General features: G+C 47.3%; 1 protein-coding gene across 1 annotated transcript in view; it reads right to left on the bottom strand.

The window, feature by feature from the left end:
• The window catches only part of LOC311233578 (choline-phosphate cytidylyltransferase A-like), a gene marked incomplete at both ends in the record, with an annotated part of 55,008 nt that extends 35,443 nt beyond the window's left edge, over positions 1–19,565 (bottom strand). Inside the window, 2 exons of the mRNA XM_084320545.1 lie at positions 2,604–2,703; positions 18,714–19,565. Of these exons, the coding sequence (XP_084176671.1) occupies positions 2,604–2,703; positions 18,714–19,565 (952 nt within the window). The remainder of the gene's footprint in view (positions 1–2,603; positions 2,704–18,713) is intronic.
• Between the last annotated feature and the right edge of the window lie 656 nt (positions 19,566–20,221).

Below are 20,221 nucleotides of genomic sequence, written 5' to 3'. Positions count from 1 at the left end.
CCCATTCACTCACACATTCACTCACACATTCACACACAGACGGTGGAGGCAACCATGCAAGGTGCCAACCTGCTCATCGGGAACAATTAGGGGTTAAGTGTCTTGCTCAAGGACACATCGACACGCTGCCGGGGAGGAGCAGGAATCGAACCGCGAACCTCCGGAATGCCAGACGACTGCTCTACCTCCCGAGCTACTGTCGCCCCATGATGATAAGAATGCTGCTCTTTGCTCACAGCCAGGTTGGTTAGGGTTAAAGTGCCTTAAGGTAAGGATTACCAGAACGACCTCTCCACCTCCTGAGCCACTGTCTAACTCTAACCTTCAGATTACCAGACGACTGCTCTACCTCCTGAGACACTGTCTAACCTTAACCTTCTGATTACCAGACGACCGCTCTACCTCCTGAGGCACTGTCTAACCTTAACCTTCAGATTACCAGACGACCAGGGCGGCTACGTGGTGCAGTGGGCAAGGCGCTCACCACGAATACTGGAGACGCTGGGTTCGCCTGTTCGAGCCCAGCGCTCCACATTGCTTTCAGTTTAGCTGGTCGTCCGTACTAATACACATTGGCAGTATTAGGGGGTGGGAAACTGATGGGTGGGGATCGGGCGTTGTGGACAGCGACTCCTACAGGTCGGTTGGTGCGCCTGCGTAGTAGAATCAGGAAGTGATGGAGGCGGCGCCCTTCCAAAGCGCAAACCCCTGACGCTGAAAGATCGCGCTAACGCAGGTGAAAAGATGCGACTGCTGTTACCTCGAGTATCGGAGGGGACTCGTGTTATGTATGACTTAGTCCACATTGCAGCCGGCTTGTGGGAGGCAAGAAACAGCGTTCGAGACAGGGGAGGGTTGAATTGGATGATACGAAATTGGGATGGGAGAAAAATAGAAAATGGGAGAAAAAGTGGATAAAAAAAAAAAATATTACCAGCCGACCGATCTACCTCCTGAGCCACTGTCTAACCCTAACCTTCTGATTACCAGACGACCGCTCTACCTCCTGAGCCACTCTCTAACTCTAACCTTCAGATTACCAGAACGACCTCTCCACCTCCTGAGACACTGTCTAACTATAACCTTCAGATTACCAGATGACCGCTCTACCTCCTGAGACACTGTCTAACCTTAACCTTCAGATTACCAGACGACCGCTCTACCTCCTGAGCCACTGTCTAACTCTAATCTCCTCATCCATCACAACTCTCAACAGGGGGCCCCCAGGGATGTGTTCTGAGCCCCCTCCTCTACTCGCTGTACACATGACTGTGTGGCACAGCGGAACAACAACACAATTATCAAGTTTGCTGATGACACAGTCGTGGTGGGCCTGATCTCTGCAAATGACAAGAGGGCCTACCTGGAAGAGGTAGAGGACCTGGTGCAATGGTGTCAGGAGAACAGCCTCTCCCTGAACGTCAGCAAAACGAAAGAGATGATTGTGGACTTTAGGAGGTTGGGGGCCAGGGACTACAGCATTGACGGGGCACCGGTCAAGAGAGTGAGCAGTTTCAACTACCTCGGAGTCCACATATCCGAGGACTTGACATGGACCACACACATTGACAGTGTAGTGAAGAAGGCACGGCAACGCCTCTACTTCCTTAGGTGCCTAGGGAAGTAAAAAATGAGTCAGAAGATCCTCAAGAACTTCTACTTGTGCACAATAGAGAGCATCCTGACCGCAGCAGACTACAGAGAGTGACCCGTTCAGCCGAGCGCACAATTGGAGGTGGGATTCCCACTCTCCAGAACGTCTATAACAAGCGTTGCAGGGCCAAGGCTAAGAGAATAATCAAAGACTCTAGTCACCCAAACAACTGCCTCTTTGAACTGTTGCGGTCAGGCAAGCGCTACCGGAGTCTCATGGCCAGTACAGAGAGACTCAGAAGGAGCTTCTATCCCCAGGCCATCAGGATGCAATGACAATGAGACTATGTAACAACCCATCATCTACACACACTGCACACACATCCACATGTACACACTCACTTTAAACAAACACTCACCTTACCACTCACTTTATTTACTTTAGACACTTTAACACACTTTATATTTATCTATCTAAGAGATTTGCACCACATTCATACCTCGTTTGCACCCTACCCCAAGTTTTGTACCTCTGCATTGTACCTCACTGTTACTCATTTTACTCTGTATTGTATATTGTATATATATTGACTTTACCTACTTTTAACTTCTTAATTTTGTACTTACTTTCACTTTACTGTATGTAGCACACTCTCAGGGGCTCATAAGAAACAAGCATTTCATTATAAAGTATCCTGTATTTTGTTCTGACAAATAAAAACAAACTTGAACTTGAACGTGAACTTGATAGCACCATGTACACTAGTAGATATATAGCTAACCTGGACAGTATAGCAGCGTGTACACTAGTAGATATATAGCTAACCTGGACAGTATAGCACCATGTACACTAGTAGATATATAGCTAACCAGGACAGTATAGCAGCGTGTACACTAGTAGATAGCTAACCTGGACAGTATAGCACCATGTACACTAGTAGATATATTAGCTAACCTGGACACTGGACAGTATAGCAGCATGGACACAGTAGCTAATGGAGATCGCTAACCTGGAGTGCCCCTCCGTGCCTGGGCGATGGTCAGCTTTTCGTGGGGGAGGCCCAATTCACAGCCTGTGGCCTTAGCAAATATAGCCGGCTCCTTGAGAGTCTGATTACAAAGACAGAAACAAGGGAGGGGATTAGAGTTTTTATCAAGTTTGAACCAGTGCTTTTCAGTTTGTGTTTGTAAGATTGCACTTACAAAACACTCTTGGTAAACGGAATGGTACATCATGGACTGCATTTATTTATTTATACAAAGCTCTTTACAACTTATGCCTCACATTCACACCGACAGCGGAGGCAACCGTGCAAGTTACCAACCTGCTTATCGGGAGCAGTTGTGCAGTGTCTTGCTCAAGGACACTTCGGCACCTTGCCGGGAGGAGCCAGAATCAAACCAGGTACAAATCAAACTGTACAACTGTACAAGCAAAACTGTACATTGGAATATTGACGAAACCATACTTGGTTCCAAGAGGAGGGTCTCGTGTATTCATAGGTCATTTACTGTACATTGGAGGGGGTTGGGTTAGGACATTTACAGGGGCCAGTCTCGAATTGCAGTCTCCCGTAGGTGTTCTTTGAGAGTGGTTTTGAAAGTGGGTAGTGATTCACATTCCTTTACAGCTTTGGGTAGGTCTAACCCTAACCTTCTGATTACCAGACGACCGCTCTACCTCCTGAGACACTGTCTGATTGATTGATTGATTGATTCATTGATTGAAAACTTTATTAACAGATTGCAGAATGGGTACAGTACAGTACAGCTCAATACATACAATTGTTAAGGGGATGCAGACCAGAGAAAGACTTTCGTCTTGTTTACATCAGGGTCCCCCATTTTCAATTCATCATAACATATATGACATACATGACATACAGATAGACAGTACTGCTACATCTATACATTTATGACATTCTAACACTAACCTTCTGATTACCAGATGACCGCTCTACCTCCTGAGCCACTGTCTAACCCTAACCTTCTGATTACCAGACTCTACCTCCTGAGACACTGTCTAACCCAACCTTCTGATTACCAGACGACCTGCTCTACCTCCTGAGCCACTGTCTAACCCTAACCTTCTGATTACCAGACGACCTGCTCTACCTCCTGAGACACTGTCTAACCCAACCTTCTGATTACCAGACGACCTGCTCTACCTCCTGAGCCACTGTCTAACCCTAACCTTCTGATTACCAGACGACCTGCTCTACCTCCTGAGCCACTGTCTAACCCTAACCTTCTGATTACCAGACGACCTGCTCTACCTCCTGAGACACTGTCTAACCCTAACCTTCTGATTACCAGACGACCTGCTCTACCTCCTGAGTCACTGTCTAAGTTACCCTAACCTTCTGACTACCAGACGACCTGCTCTACCTCCTGAGTCACTGTCTAAGTTACCCTAACCTTCTGACTACCAGACAGGACAGGTAGGACAGTGAGGAGGAGACAGAATAGAGAGCAGGTAGGACAGTATGGTGTGATGGGTTCAGACAGGTAGGACAGTATGGTGTGATGGGTTCAGACAGGTAGGACAGTATGGTGTGATGGGTTCAGACAGGTAGGACAGTATGGTGTGATGGGTTCAGACAGGTAGGATAATATGGTGTGATGGGTTCAGACAGGTAGGATAATATGGTGTGATGGGTTCAGACAGGTAGGATAATATGGTGTGATGGGTTCAGACAGGTAGGATAATATGGTGTGATGGGTTCAGACAGGTAGGATAATATGGTGTGATGGGTTCAGACAGGTAGGACAGTATGGTGTGATGGGTTCAGACAGGTAGGACAGTATGGTGTGATGGGTTCAGACAGGTAGGATAATATGGTGTGATGGGTTCAGACAGGTAGGATAATATGGTGTGATGGGTTCAGACAGGTAGGATAATATGGTGTGATGGGTTCAGACAGGTAGGATAATATGGTGTGATGGGTTCAGACAGGTAGGATAATATGGTGTGATGGGTTCAGACAGGTATAGGACCAACTTACTGATTATCTTTGACAGAATGACCTCCTAGACCCTAATCAGTCAGGCTTCAGGACTGGTCACTCCACAGAGACGGCCCTCATAGTGGTGACAGAGGCACTTCACATAGCAAAAGCAAAAGGCCTCTCCTCCTCCTCCTCTGCAGCCTTCGACACAGTCAACCATCAGATCCTCCTCGCATCCCTCGCAGGAATGGGAGTGGCTGGCTCTGTGCTGACATGGCTGACATCCTACCTCGACGTCCGCTCCTACCGAGTGTCATGGAGAGGGACCCTGTCGCCCCCCCCCGCGGACGAGTGTCCCCCAGGGCTTGGTCCTTGGACCCCTCCTCTTCTCCCTCTACACCAAATCTCTGGGTAACATTATCACGTCTCATGCCTTCTCGTATCACTGCTATGCCAATGATACCCAACTCTACCTCTCCTTTCCTCCCTCAGATATGCACGTCTCTGAGCGGATCTCGGCCTGTCTGTCCGACATCTCCCCCTGTAGGACGACCAACCACCTCAAACTGAACTTAAGGAAAACAGGATTGCTTCACCTGCCGGCCAAACCCTCCCCGCTGACCGACCTTTCCATCACAGTGGAAAATGTAGCCGTGGCCTCGTACAGTCACAGTACAGTCACATCTACAGTCACATCTACAGTACAGCTACAGTACAGTCACATCTACAGCACAGCTACAGTACAGTCACATCTACAGTACAGTCACAGTACAGTCACATCTACAGTATAGTCACAGCTACAGTCACATCTACAGTATAGTCACAGTACAGTCACATCTACAGCACAGCTACAGTACAGTCACAGTACAGTCACATCTACAGTATAGTCACAGCTACAGTCACAGCTACAGTACAGTCACAGTACAGTCACATCTACAGCACAGCTACAGTACAGTCACAGTACAGTCACATCTACAGCACAGCTACAGTACAGTCACATCTACAGTACAGTCACAGTACAGTCACATCTACAGCACAGCTACAGTACAGTCACAGTACAGTCACATCTACAGTACAGTCACAGCTACAGTCACAGCTACAGTACAGTCACATCTACAGTACAGTCACAGTACAGTCACATCTACAGCACAGCTACAGTACAGTCACAGTACAGTCACATCTACAGTACAGTCACAGTACAGTCACAGTACAGTCACATCTACAGCACAGCTACAGTACAGTCACATCTACAGTACAGTCACAGTACAGTCACAGTACAGTCACATCTACAGTACAGTCACAGTACAGTCACATATACAGTACAGTCACAGCTACAGTCACATATACAGTACAGTCACAGCTACAGTCACATATACAGTACAGTCACAGCTACAGTCACATCTACAGTACAGTCACATCTACAGCACAGCTACAGTACAGTCACATCTACAGCACAGCTACAGTACAGTCACAGCTACAGTACAGCTACAGTACAGTCACAGCTACAGTCACATCTACAGTACAGTCACATCTACAGCACAGCTACAGTACAGTCACAGTACAGTCACATATACAGTACAGTCACAGCTACAGTCACAGCTACAGTACAGTCACATATACAGTACAGTCACAGCTACAGTCACAGCTACAGTATAGTCACATCTACAGTACAGTCACAGCTACAGTACAGTCACATCTACAGTACAGTCACAGCTACAGTCACATCTACAGTACAGTCACAGCTACAGTCACAGCTACAGTACAGTCACAGCTACAGTCACAGCTACAGTATAATCACAGCTACAGTACAGTCACAGCTACAGTACAGTCACAGCTACAGTCACATCTACAGTACAGTCACATCTACAGTACAGTCACATCTACAGTACAGTCACATCTACAGTACAGTCACAGCTACAGTACAGTCACAGCTACAGTCACATCTACAGTACAGTCACATCTACAGTACAGTCACAGCTACAGTACAGTCACAGCTACAGTCACATCTACAGTACAGCTACAGTACAGTCACAGCTACAGTACAGTCACATCTACAGTACAGCTACAGTACAGTCACAGCTACAGTACAGTCACAGCTACAGTACAGTCACAGCTACAGTCACATCTACAGTACAGCTACAGTACAGTCACAGCTACAGTACAGTCACATCTACAGTACAGCTACAGTACAGTCACAGCTACAGTACAGTCACAGCTACCGTACAGTCACATCTACAGTACAGCTACAGTACAGTCACAGCTACAGTACAGTCACAGCTACAGTACAGTCACAGCTACAGTACAGTCACAGTACAGATACAGTACAGCTACAGCCACATCTGTCCACTCGTCCTGCAGGAAGAACAGCTTCATTAACCCTTTCACTGCCACACTACAGAATGTTAACCCTTTCACTGTGACAACACAGAAGGTTAACCCTTTCACTGCCACGCGACAACGGGTTAACCCTTTCACTACCACACGACAGAAGGTTAACCGCCTGTAGTGTGATAGTAAAGGGTTAACCTTCTGTGTATTGTCGCAGTGAAAGGGTTAAGTGACCCCTACTAAATACTAAACGGACTACATTTATATAACAGCTTTTATCAAAAAACGCTTTACAGCGTCTGCCTCACATTCACCACTCACACAGGCAGAGGCGACCAGTCAAGATGCCTTGCTCATGGGGAGCAGTTAGGGGGTGAAGTGTCTACTACCAGACTTGTACTCACCGCTCGAGGTCCCCCTCTGCGTCTCGGCGTGTCTCTCTGCTGCTGAGGACCTCGTCCTCCTCGTCTCCGTCCGACCATCGCAAACCTGACCTGAAGCCTTCTTCCTGCAGACTGCTGACCGTGCTAACCCTAACCCTGTGTGTGTGTGTGTGTGTGTGTGTGTGTGTGTACAGTATGTGTGTGTGTGTACAGTATGTGTGTGTGTGTGTGTGTGTGTGTGTGTGTGTGTGTGTGTGTGTGTGTGTTGCAGTACGTGTGTGTTTTAAAGTCCGACCCCGGTGACGAGGGAACCCAGCGAGCAAAGTTCAAGCCAGCATGGCCAATAAAAGCTGACTCCAGATAGTCCTGATCATAACTATTGAACGAGAGGGGGGGGGGGGGGGGGGGGACTGCTGCTTTCCTATTGGCTGAGGACAGAATGATGAGCCTACACGCCACTGTAGTCAATTTAGTACAAGTCACAAGCCAATTAGCAGGCCTGAACACTCTCCTTTCTACCTACACAGCCATGCTCTCTCTCTCTCTCTCTCTCTCTCTCTCTCTCTCTCTCTCTCTCTCTCTCTCTCTCTCTCTCTCTCTCTCTCTCTCTCTCTCTCCTACCTACACATAGAGTACATCCTCTCTCTCTCCCTCTCTCTCCTACCTACACATTCAGTACATGCTCTCTCTCTACCTGAACATACATGCTCTCTCTCTCTCTCTCTCTCTCTCTCTCTCTCTCTCTCTCTCTCTCTCTCTCTCTCTCTCTCCCTACCTACACATACAGTACATGCTCTCTCTCTCAATACATTTTTTCAATTCAAAGGGAAACATATGTTTACATTGCCAAAGCCAGTGTTAAAACAAACAAAACAAAACAAAACAAAACAAAACAATCAAACAGAGAAACCATAAGAAATCAGTAGTACAATACAGCTCACAAATCTTGCTGCTGTGTTTGCACATTGTTGTATTTCAGCCAGTAGGTATGGGAGTTTTGCGTTATTTGCCATGTTTTCGAAGTCTCTTTGGGTGTTTGCAATTTGTGGGAAGTATATGTCTCTGATGCAGGGACGTGCACAGGACTTTAGAGGGGCAGGTGCTCAAAGGCTGAAAAGGGCACTACACTTGTGTATATATATTAAGCGAGCGCGCATAGCGCGCGAGCGGGATTTTTAAGGGCCCTTTTCGGGCGGGGGGCCCCCTTTTTATGCTTTTTGGGGGGTTTTGGTGATCAAATATTGAATATTGAACTATAATAATCAGTGCAGGAGCTCACTTATCCTTGAAAGACACTTTTATCACTGACTTAAAAGGCCCATACATCTCCATAAATGTTCAGGGGGGAGGGAATAAGTGCTTACCCTACAGACCCCAAGAAGTGCTGTATATTCTGTATTGTTTAATGCATTTTTTATTCCAATCCCGATTTGTATTTGAGATTCCCAAATCCCATCGGACTTGACTTCTTTGTGTCCCTCAATGAGTGTAATACCAGCATTCAACAGCGGTTTCTATCATGATCATCATCACCACCCACGCTATGCATAAAATATATAGGTCCGCGGAGAGGCATGCTGAGGAGGCCGTGCAAACTGCAATGGAATATGGGGCATCTCTCTCTCTTTACCTAATATTTTGATTCTATCCTGACATTTTTCAGTTGGAAGGGCAGTCTATATGCGTAACAGTAAAAAAAAAAAAAAAAAAAATTATATTTTTTTTCAAAAAGGGCACTTTTTTGATGAGGCTCAAAAAGGCAGGTGCTCAGGCACCCCTTGGCCTCTATGTGTGCACGTGCCTGCTCTGATGTCTTGGTATAGTGGGCAGGTTGTTAAGAAGTGTAGCTCGGTTTCCACCTCTTCTAAGTTGTGTGCAGTGGGTGCACAGTCTGTCTTCTCTTGGGAGCCAGGGCCCTCATTCATCAACTTGACTTACGCACAGATATGTGCTTAACCTGTGCGTACGACCATTTCTAAGCAAAGAGTGGGATTCATCAATTTCAACTTGAACTTGACTTCGTGCTTATGTGTACGCACAGCTCTGAGCACACTTAGCTGACGCCCAGTGGTAGAATATCGTTACTACGGCACAAGCGCTCCTCAGTTCTGCATTAGTTTCAAGGCGGAAATAAGCTTCCGTGCATTAGTGTTCAACTTCTGTATGACCCGTAATTCATTATAGTTCATTATAAAATAGCGACAGTAGTGTAATTATAACGGGCTCACACGCGAACAAGAGGTTGGCCTGCTTGTTTGGCATGGGGGGGCAGACGCAAAACACCAACCTCCAAACGCGATTAAATATTGTTTCAAATAAAAAGCGAATTATTTTGTGTGTCATGTTTCCAAATAAGATTGGTCACGAAATGCTTTCTACTTCAATTTGTTGGTTAGAATAGAATAGATGACCTCCGTTGAAACTTCACTGAGACTAACAGTCTATTTGTGAGCTCCCGCTCAGATGTGATAATAATAATAATAACAATAATAATAATAGCTTCATTTTATATAGCGCCTTTCAAGAGACCCAAGGTCGCTTTACATAGATAGGGGGGGGGGAATAACAAAGTAACAGACATAGTGGACAGACACACAACATATAAATATGATGATGGAATTCATTCAAGATCCTCTCCACCCTCGGGTCTTTGCCACCGGCACGGTCCATCGTGATATTGGAGATGGATCGAGCAATAGACTGTTACTGTAGCTGTCAAAGCTCCATCACAAATGCAGTTATGTGAATAGAAAGGGATTCCACTAAGTCAATGTTGCGATGCGCATTTGCCTGATACATGTTGTTGCTGCATGCCGGGAGGAAGGCGATGCTGAATGTTTTCAATTCATTAAATAAAACGGATACTTTTTGCAAGGGTTTACTGACTGTCATACAAATAATCAACCAACTACATACTGTAACTTTTCAGTGCACGTTCTTATTTACATTGTGACAACAGCCTTGTGAGTTCCCGCAGTGACCCGCACACAGACATGATGGAATTCAAGTTCAAGTTTGTATTGATCACATATAGGCAGGCTACACATGGCGTATAGGCTACATCATTGGCAGTGAGATTCATTGTTCTTGTATATGCTCTCGTATTATTGTTTATATAGGCTACCCAATACTGACATCAAAATAGATTGTATGACTCTAGAAATCATATGCAGCAGGTAGAAAATTGACGGAAAATCCGTCGCGATTTGGAATAAAATTGAGGAGAACTTTAATCCCTGGGTATTAATCAAACAAAACGGAAAAAGGCAGTCATATTCCAGCACGGTCTTTATTAGTGTTTGCGCTGCCCAGGCAGCAATGGTTAATAGATATCACATTCGACATCACCGTACGTGTACACGTCTGTCAGCCTGTCTCATAACACGCTTCCCTCGGTTTAGTCCATTCTTCCACATTTCATGGGGGTGTCCATTACCGTATATGGTTAATCGGGGCGGTTTTGGTATGCAAATACGTGAAAGTGTGCACGAGCCTCGGCGCAGGGCCAAGGTGATATTTATCATGACAGGTGTGCGTAGAACCTGCGTACGTACGCACGTGTGGTAAATCCTGTTTATTTTGTGCGTGCACTCATTCTAAATTCTGTGCTTACGTGTGGAAATAGAACATTTTCTACGGCACGTTGATGAATGAGGGCCGGTCTGCCTATGGTGGCCTTTCTCGATGGCTAGACTGTGCTCGCTGAGTCTGTACCTAGTCAAGGATCTTCTTGCCACTGTGTACTCTCTGTTTAGGGCCAAATAGCATTCCAATCTGCTCTGGTTTTGGATTGATTCTTTCCAATGTGTCAGATAGTTTTGTTTTCTTATCATTTGTGTGGTTTCTGTCTGGTGGCTCTGCTAAATAAATTTTTATATTTGGGATGGGACTATGTTACTGAAGTGAATTCCCAGCTTAAATTCCCTATCTATTACTTCTTTCTGCGTTGTGTTTACAAGCTCTTGGGATCCACTCTGTTCTAAATGCAGATAACCAGTGTTTTAACTTGGTTACTGCCTTCTATTTACCCAGATTGAAAATACGGCGCGGCCGTTGAAATGAAGCGAGGTCTGAGCAGTTTGAAAAAGAACCCGTTTTTTAATGAAAAAAGGATTTCAATTAGATGTTACAAAAGAAATATTGTGCAATGAACCTGCAAGACGCATCCAATATGCCGGATGTTTGCAGAAATTCAGACTAATTTCTCAATAAAAAGCTCTGTCTAAAAACATGTCTCGTCTCGTTCTTCAATTCTGCTGCGTCGATTTCTCCTCCTGCTGGGTCTGTTGTGGAGAAAAAGGGTGTGTGTTTCCTGTTGCTTCCTGGGTCTCTGTTCGGGTGTGTTGTTGTGACTCTACTAGCACGGAGTCTTTGCTAATATCAAATTTAGGCTCCGCCTCTAGTTTTACGGCAAGCGGGCGTTTTCCAAACTCTCCTCGAGTGTTCCTATTGGAGGACACTTACTCTCAACTCTCATTGGCTAACTCCTTATCGTGACGTTTTACATCGAATTGCGTCACGATGTGGATTCTAGGTCCAAACCCTTTGATCAACTGCCCCTTTGTATAGAAGAGACTGTCTGGCGTCTCTCAAAGCAGTCCCTTTGTATTGGACCATTTGCCTCGAACACTTAGGGTGAAAAATCACTCAGTTTATTACTCCCAGGAAGTCCCAACGAGACTATCTCTTCGTTTGATCAACAGCTGCCTGTCTCAATCACTCTGGTTCAGAGCCTTGAGTCCACGCAGCTGTTTCAAACCACAGATACGTCTTGTTGGTTTTGTTGAATAGAAATGGATAGCGGCAGAGAAGCCAGGAGAATTTGTGAATGCATATTACCTGTCGGTGTTGTGCCATTCTGAGCTCCATGGTATATAGTGCAATAAACACAGTTTGACTGGAATTCTACTACAGTTTCCCCGGTTTGGGGATTGATAATCCCCAAGATACATGTTAGTAATTCCTCAAACAAACTGTTTACAATTACCTTAACCTTACTGTTTAACCTAATTACCTCAGAGCCAAACCTTTCCAGAATCCTTCTGACTCATTTTCCGTATTTGTTAGTATCATTTACTTTCAACACCCACATTACTCCCTCCCCTACTGACCGACTATGGACCCATCTTTTATTTACACAGTTCTCTATTCACTCACACCGTTTAACAATTTCCACTCATTTTGCAGGTTATATACAATGTTATCAGTTATATCAATTTCACTTCCGTCTAGGTCCGTCCCTTTATACAAAAAGATGATCGTACCAATTACCAGGTTTTAGACTATACTTTATGTGTTTTTTTATCCAAATGTGTCTGTTTTGTGCAATTCACTCTGAAAGAAAAGACCTTACATTACATTTACTATCTAAACATTTCTAAAAAAGGAGAGAGCTTAGCTAATGAAAAATCAAAAATCAAAAATTAATATGTACACGCCCTCTCCAAGGCCTATCAGTTACACTATCCCTTCCTTTGCCTATGTATATCGTTTAGGCTTCTTGATGACTCGTTGTGGTCGAGTATCTTGTTCCGGGCTTGTGCTAAGCACTGGTTCCTCTGGCTCTTCTGGTACCTTCTCCATGTCCACAGAGGAGAAGTTATTATGTTCCAATTCATAATCCTCTCCTCTGTCCGGTTCCTGTAAAAACGCTTTGACCCTTCTAACCTCCTTCCAGTTAAGAGTACCCTCCTCCCGTTCGGATGCACTCCTTGCCCTACTTAGATGCACCTCTCCCCTCCAGGATCAGGAGATACCACGTGTGGGGAAACCGGCTTTTTCAGGGCCGCATTGCCGCCTACACTGGACCCCCTCTCACCCAACCAAGGATACAGGCCTCCACTTCCAGGCTAAGGTCTCCTCACATGAACAGAAGAAGTCCCCTTATTTTACCTTCAGGTGCAGTTTAAGGCTGGGTCCCTTTCCAATCTTAGGAGAGACAATTCAGATTCCTCTGAATTGACACCCCTCATCCCTCTGCTTCCCAGCATTTTCTTTTCAAAAACACTGATCACAGAAGCACAGCTCGCCTACTAACCCTGTATCGGCTAGTAAGGTTACCATGGCCTGACTGTACATTGAGCCAAGTGCATTTATGCCCATACTGTCCAGTCACTCACGGTCCCCGTCCCGCTATCTGTGACTATAAGCAGGGGTCATAACGCTCTCCTGACCGGCTGGCGACCCAGTCGATAGCGACCTCATAGTCCGTCATCAAGTCAGGACCCCAAGCAGCTGACTGTCCGTAGTACCTATCAGCCACTCAGTTTAGAAACCGACGGTCTTGTCCCCACCCCGCTTGCTCTGGGCATGGAAATATTGACCGTTTTCGCCAGCCTTGCCTGTTCATGGCAGGAGCTGTGCCCCCTACGGTGCACCGCCCTGCTCCTAGGTGTGGACTGTCGCCCACGTACCACCCAGTGCCCACACCAACTTACGTGCGACGTTTCCTGGGCCGACTAGACGGTACCACAGTGGTATGTTATTTCATACCTCGTTACGCACGAGGGCCTTCAGTTTCTCCCCAGCACTATAGATTTGTGTTTAACGTGCGCCCAGACTCTTGCGAGCCCACTGCCGCCTGTTGAAGGCTAGAGGTTCGGGGTGCCTAATCCCCTCCCTAACCTTCATCTTCTACTGGTGGCCAATCGTGGCCCCCTCGGTCTGGCTCGCCATAATCATCCGGGTCTTCCCCATCGTTTGGGGTTAGCGCCGCCTTCACTTCGCCTTCGTGTAACGGTTGCGACGCCCCGGTCTTACCGTCAAGGTCTTGTGGTTCAGGTTCCCATTCTTGGTCCGTATTGGTTGCTTTTACACAATGAGTAACGTGAAACCACATAGGCGATCCTTCAACTTGTAAAGCCCTCTCGGTGGCTCGAACGACTTTGTATGGCCCTTCCCGTCTCGCGCCAAACCACTTGCGTCTAAATACTTTGACATAAACGTAGTCGCCTGGTATGATTTGAGGTGTAGTCTGCCTATTCACCTCCTCCCCGGTTTCATGCTCCTGTCTACTGGAGACATGAACCAGAATACTTTTGTGTATCTCTGACATGTATTTTACGTACTCACGCATGTCGTTGTCCAGGATGTCCAAACTCGGACCTTTGCCTGTCGCGCGCAAACCTGGTACTACCATGCAGCGACCTAGCATCATTTCGTGCGGTGTCAAACGCAGACCGCGAAGTTCGCACGAACGACAAGCCATCAAAGCTAAAGGAAGAGCGTTTAGCCAATTCAAGCCTGTGTGTTGACAGATCTTTACTAATTTGTTTTTTAGTGTCCCGTTCATGCGTTCCACCAACCCCTGGGTCTGCGGATGATAAACGGCCCCCAATCGCTGTTTTATGCCTAAGTGTTGGAGTATTAAACGTACAGTTTTGTCAACAAACTCTTTTCCATTGTCCGACGAGATTCTATCTGGTAAACCAAAACGGGGAATTACCTCTTGGCACAGGAACTTAGCCACAGATGCTGCATCCTTGTGCCGGGTGGCGCACGCCTCCACCCACCTTGAAAAACGACAGACAACGACAAGAATATATCTCCTCTGATTAATGGGCTTAATCATGTCAATGTAATCAATTACAAGGTCTCGCATTGGGCCATTGGGCGTGGGGATATGTCCTGGTGACACACTAATCCCCTTACGTATATTGTTTTTCAAACATATTACACACCTTTGTAACACATGATCAATTTGACTGCCCAAATCTGGCGCCCAAAAGCCATATTCTCTGATTTTTCTCCTTACCTCTCCTTTATGCGCATGGCAAAAGTCGTGCGCCGTGTGGATCAGCAGTCCGACCAGGCCAGCAGGAGCCACCACAAATCCACCGGCGTCGCGCCACAAACCTGAATCATCCTGACTAGCTCCCCTGGTTATCCAGAGGTTCCGTTCCACCTGACTAGCCTCCTCCTGGAAAGTCAAAATCTCTTTGTAGGTTATCTTGTCCTCCAACTCAACTCCGTGTGTGATAACCAATACCTTGCCTGCTCTGTCAGCCCCTGTCACTTCCTTGGCAGCTTCGTCCGCTCTTCTGTTCCCTCGAGACATCTTGGACTCGTCTGACTGATGAGCAGCACACTTGATTATCGCAACCTGCTTTGGTTTCATAATTGCTTCTAACAAACGTTTAATCTGACTACAATGTTTTATGGCGCTTCCGTCGGCTTTCTTGAATCCTCTCCCTTTCCACACTGTGCCAAACAAGAAGGCGGTACCATGTGCATAGGCGGAGTCTGTTACGATATTTACAGTTCTGCCCTCTGCCATGTTACATGCTTCCGTCAGTGCGACCAATTCTGCTAACTGGGCTGAACAAGGTTGTGATAATGCTTCGGCTTTTTCCACCACAAATCCTTCGCCCTGTGACCTTACCACGGAGTAACCTGCTTTTAGTCCCTCGCCAACACGATAACAAGAGCCGTCAGTCCATAATTCCAGATCTGGACTGTCAAATGGAAATGCCTGCAAGTCTGCTCTGAGTTTAGAGTACCTCTCGACTTCGACTAAACAGTCGTGGGGCTCTCCATCTTCAGGCGTAGGGATGTCAGCTGCCGGGTTCGTTACGGAACACCTGACCAACGTCACATCTTCCTGTTCCAAAAGTCTGTAGTAGTGTTTAATGCGAGGCATCGTCAGTGCATATTTACCGGACTCCAACAGACTCTTCAAGTCATGCCTCACCATGATATCCACTGGATATCCCATTGTAATACTTGCGGCTTTTTCGTACATCGTATACACTCCAGCCATTTCTCGGTAGCATGGAGCCATCCCCATCTCTACTTCCGAGTAGGCAATTGAGTAGTACGCCATCGGCTGTGGCCGCGCCCCCACCCCTGTGTCCTGAGCCAACACCGCACACGCCTGCTTCTGATCTGGTGAAGAAGAGACGTATAGTACGAATTTCTTGGTATAGTTAGGCAACGCCAAGGCCGGCGCCTCTAACAGTCGGGACTTGATTGTTTCGAATGCCCGTGAGCCATCTTCGGTCCATACCACTTTACTGCTCAGTTTATCAACGCCCGTTTCTTTCAGCATCTCTCTCAATGGTTTCACTATTTCCGTATAGTTCTCGACCCACGGAGAGCTGTACCCCATTATACCCAGAAATCCCATTAGCTGTCGTACCGTCACAGGCTTGGGTGCCGTCCTTATGGCCACCAAATGTTCTTCTGAAATAGCCCGATGGCCCTGTGAAATTGTTTGTCCTAAATAGACCACTTTAGGTTTACAATATTGCAACTTTTTCAACGACACCTTATGGCCGTTTTTCGCCAACAGTTGCAACAGTACCACGGAATCGCGATGACATGTTTCCTGATCGTCCGCGCACAGTATCAGATCATCCATGTACTGAATGACCCTAGAGGTCATGACTTTATCCAACCCCTCTAAATCCTCCCTTAGGATTTTGTTGAATATGTGTGGCGAATGTTTTAGTCCCTGCGGGATCCTAGTATACTCATAATGTTCATCCTTATAAGTAAACCCAAAAAAATGCTGGCACTCCTCGCTCAAGGGCACACTAAAATATGCACTACACAAATCTATAACTGTATAGTACTCGGCTTTCGACGGGATAAATGTCAATAGCACATGGGGGTCGGGGACATCGGACGGATAGTCAAGTAACACCTCGTTGATCGCTCTCAGATCGTGCACCAGCCGGTAAGAGGTATCCGGCTTCTCCACGGGTAGCAACGGCGTGTTGCTCTGGGGATCAGTTGTTTTCCGTAAGACTCCCGCAGCTAAAAGTCCTTTAATTTGTGGCTCGATTCCAGCCACTGCTTTCTCCTTCAATGGATACTGTTTCTTCCAAGGCAGGGTGGCCCCAGGTCTAAGCTCCACCTTCACAGGTTGAGCGGACTTGATTAGTCCAATGTCAGTGCTGTTCTTTGCCCACAGCGTCTCAGGCACCGCCTCCATCATGTCCTCTTGGAGGCTTGATGCATTAGGGAGTTCTCCCAGTGTCTCTTGGGATAATTGCACAGTTTGGGGATGACCCATCCCTGTGCCTTGAACCATGATCTTAATAAACCTTCTATCAGGGCTTATCCAGATCCGTTTGTTTTCTTTCATCTGTTCAAATTCAATCCCTTCAGCTTTTTTCATCATTTCGCCTATGTGTTGTTGATCACATGAGCTGATTACCTTCAAAGTCACATGGGGAACACTATCCATTATGCCGTGCTCTTTACTCAGATAGTCACTCCGTGCAATACGTAACGCTGCTCCCTGTGGCCCCAATATGATATTGGTAGCATTCAGCTGTACTTTGTCAGGTTGCACCCTCAGCCACTCCTTAGTCTGTGACGAGTCTGCATCTCTATGATACTGCAGAGTGCAGTGATAGGGGGTCTTTGGATCCCTTGCTTCAGGCATATTGGCAGTGATGAATTTCTCCCATTGTAAGGCGGGGCCAAGTAACTCTTGGTCCAATCCCCCTAGACAATAGATCTCTGGTGGTTCACTGTCAATTCGTTGTACCATCTGATAGTACTGGTCTTCTCGTTCGGCTATCACGCAACCCTCCGCAGTACATTTAATGTCCATCCCCAGTAACCCCAGCCCATCTCGGCCGAGCAAGTTAATAGGTGTGCTCTCCGAGACCAGCACAGGGAGAGTCGCTTCCCTGCCTTGATATCTCAGAGTCACAGGTTCGGTAACAGCCGTCAGCTGGTTTATTCCCTCAAATCCAATTGTCCGTACATATCGACCGGACAAGGTTAGGTGCGTCGCGTCTTGGGGTTGTACTACCGTGTAAGCCGCGCCGGTGTCTGCCATCATCTCGACAGATTTATCATTCACCGTTACGCACACAATAGGCTCCTCCCTTAAAGACGACACTGACAGCTGACACCTCCCCATTGGACTCTCTGGGCCTCTTCATAGTGATGATTCATTTGGCCCTCTTGCTGGATTTACCGGGCCATTGTTCTCATTTCGGTCTTGGACTCGGGGTTGACCTTGGCCTTGCCAAGTTCTTTCCTGGTCTCCCTCTCCGGGTTGACAATCCTGTCTACAGTCCCGTGCGATATGACCAGTCACGCCACATGTCCAACACACCACCACCCGTGGCCGGAATCCTCCCGGATTCCGGGGTTGTCCTCTTGCTTTCTGCCGTGGTTGCCACTCTCTCGGCCTCTGTTGTTGGTCCGGCGCATAACCCTCTTGTGTTCCCACTTGAGCCCGTCTCTGTCCCTGTGGTTCCCCTTCATATCCTGTCCCATTTCTTGGTCGTGGGGCCGCCTGGACTAAGGCTTGAAGGTATTCCACTACCTTTACTGCCTCGGTCGGCTGTTGGTACATGATCTTACGTTGTTGCTCTGCATCCTTCTCCTTTGCTCTTTGCTCTTTCTTCCGATACAGTTCAACGTAATGCTCTATTTGATCTGTATATAATTCCACGGCCATCTTTGACAATGACACCACCTCGTCCAATTTCTGCCTTACCTCTATGGGGAGACCGCTCTCAATCTTGGTTCTCAACTGGGCTTCAAGCATAGGGTCAAGTCCCGCCTCCCGACCAGTTGTGTTCTTCCACGTGGAGTAGGCTTTTTGTACGTATTGCCTGGGGTGCCCTGATGTCTCCAAAGGACCAATCGGAATTTGGTCTGCGTGCAGTCTCATTGGATAGGCTTCTCGTAGGGCCGCCCACGTTACTCCCCTGTACGCTAGGAACAGGTCCGCATCATGCGCTCCAGTCCCCACATGGCCTTGCAGGCGAGCCGCCTCCAGTATCTTTTCCATGGAGTCTTTTCCCATCACGGTTGTCAATATTTTCTTGACATCCCCCATTGCATATTCCGTGCCAACCATTACCTCCTCCAGTCTGGCAATCCAAGGATTGGCCCCATTCTCGAGGGGTGGCAATTTCTCAGTCACCTGTGTCATGTCCGACACCTTCAGGGGGTGATATTCCAGGTCCTGTCCTCTTATTATTATAGGAGCCATGCGGATAGGGGCTTGCATGTTTCTCGTCTGGGCTCTTGTCTGTACACGCTCTTGTACACGCTCTTGTACACGCTCTTGTATCCGCATAAGGGCCTCTTGCTTCTCTCCTTTTTTGTCTTCTAGGTCCTTTTGCTTCCCCTCAATGCCAGCCTGCGTCCTCATGAATGTCTGATATTCCTCCCCCTCCTCTTGCATGGCCTCAGGGCCGGGTCTTTGTCCTGCTAGGACCGTTTGATCTTGGTCCAAGTCCATGAGCCCCCGCTCTATCTCCGTCAGATCATCTTTTATCCGTCCCATCTGTACCCCAAGTACGATGTCGAGAGACTCCAGATCCTCACCTACTCCAACCATAGTCACATGTGGTGGTATTGTGAGATCAATCTTGTGACTGTCAGGTGCTACCCCCTTGTGGCCCTGTGGTTGGGGGGAGGTATAATGCTGGGGGGGAATGAGCTCTCGATATATAGTACGGGGCATATGAGCTGGGGAGCTTTGGGGGTGCTCCCGCTGGTGGACAGGCTCTCTCTGGTAGTCTCTCTGGGGGTTACACTCTCTCTGAGGCTGACCATGGGCCTTCTTCACCCTTTCCCACTCTTTCTCTCTTAACATTGCCTCATAGCCTTCATTACCCTTTCTCTCAGCTGCTTGTATCACTCTTGTTCGCTCCGTCTGCTCTTCAAACATCACTATCCTATCCCTTGGTCGTTGGGTGGTTACATATTCTCTGCCTGACCCAGTCTGGGCTGACCTTTCTGGTCGCCGTGAGGCGTCCACACCCTCTCTGTCTGACCTTGACCTATCTGGTTGCCATGAGGCGTCCACACCCCCTCTGTCTGACCTTGACCTATCTGGTTGCCATGAGGCGTCCACACCCCCTCTGTCTGACCTATTCCAGTCTGATCTATCTGGTTGCCTAGCTGTCAGCTGAATAGATGTCTTTGCTTGTCCCCTCTCTAGGTTCCCCAGATCATCTGTCAACTGGTAAGGGCTTATCATCTCTAACAAAG

This window comes from Notolepis coatsorum, assembly GCF_963971535.1.
Source record: "Notolepis coatsorum genome assembly, chromosome: 8".
NCBI lineage: Eukaryota > Metazoa > Chordata > Actinopteri > Aulopiformes > Paralepididae > Notolepis > Notolepis coatsorum.
The sequence above is the reverse complement of the archived record's forward strand: the minus strand, read 5'-3'. Positions and strand labels throughout refer to the sequence as shown.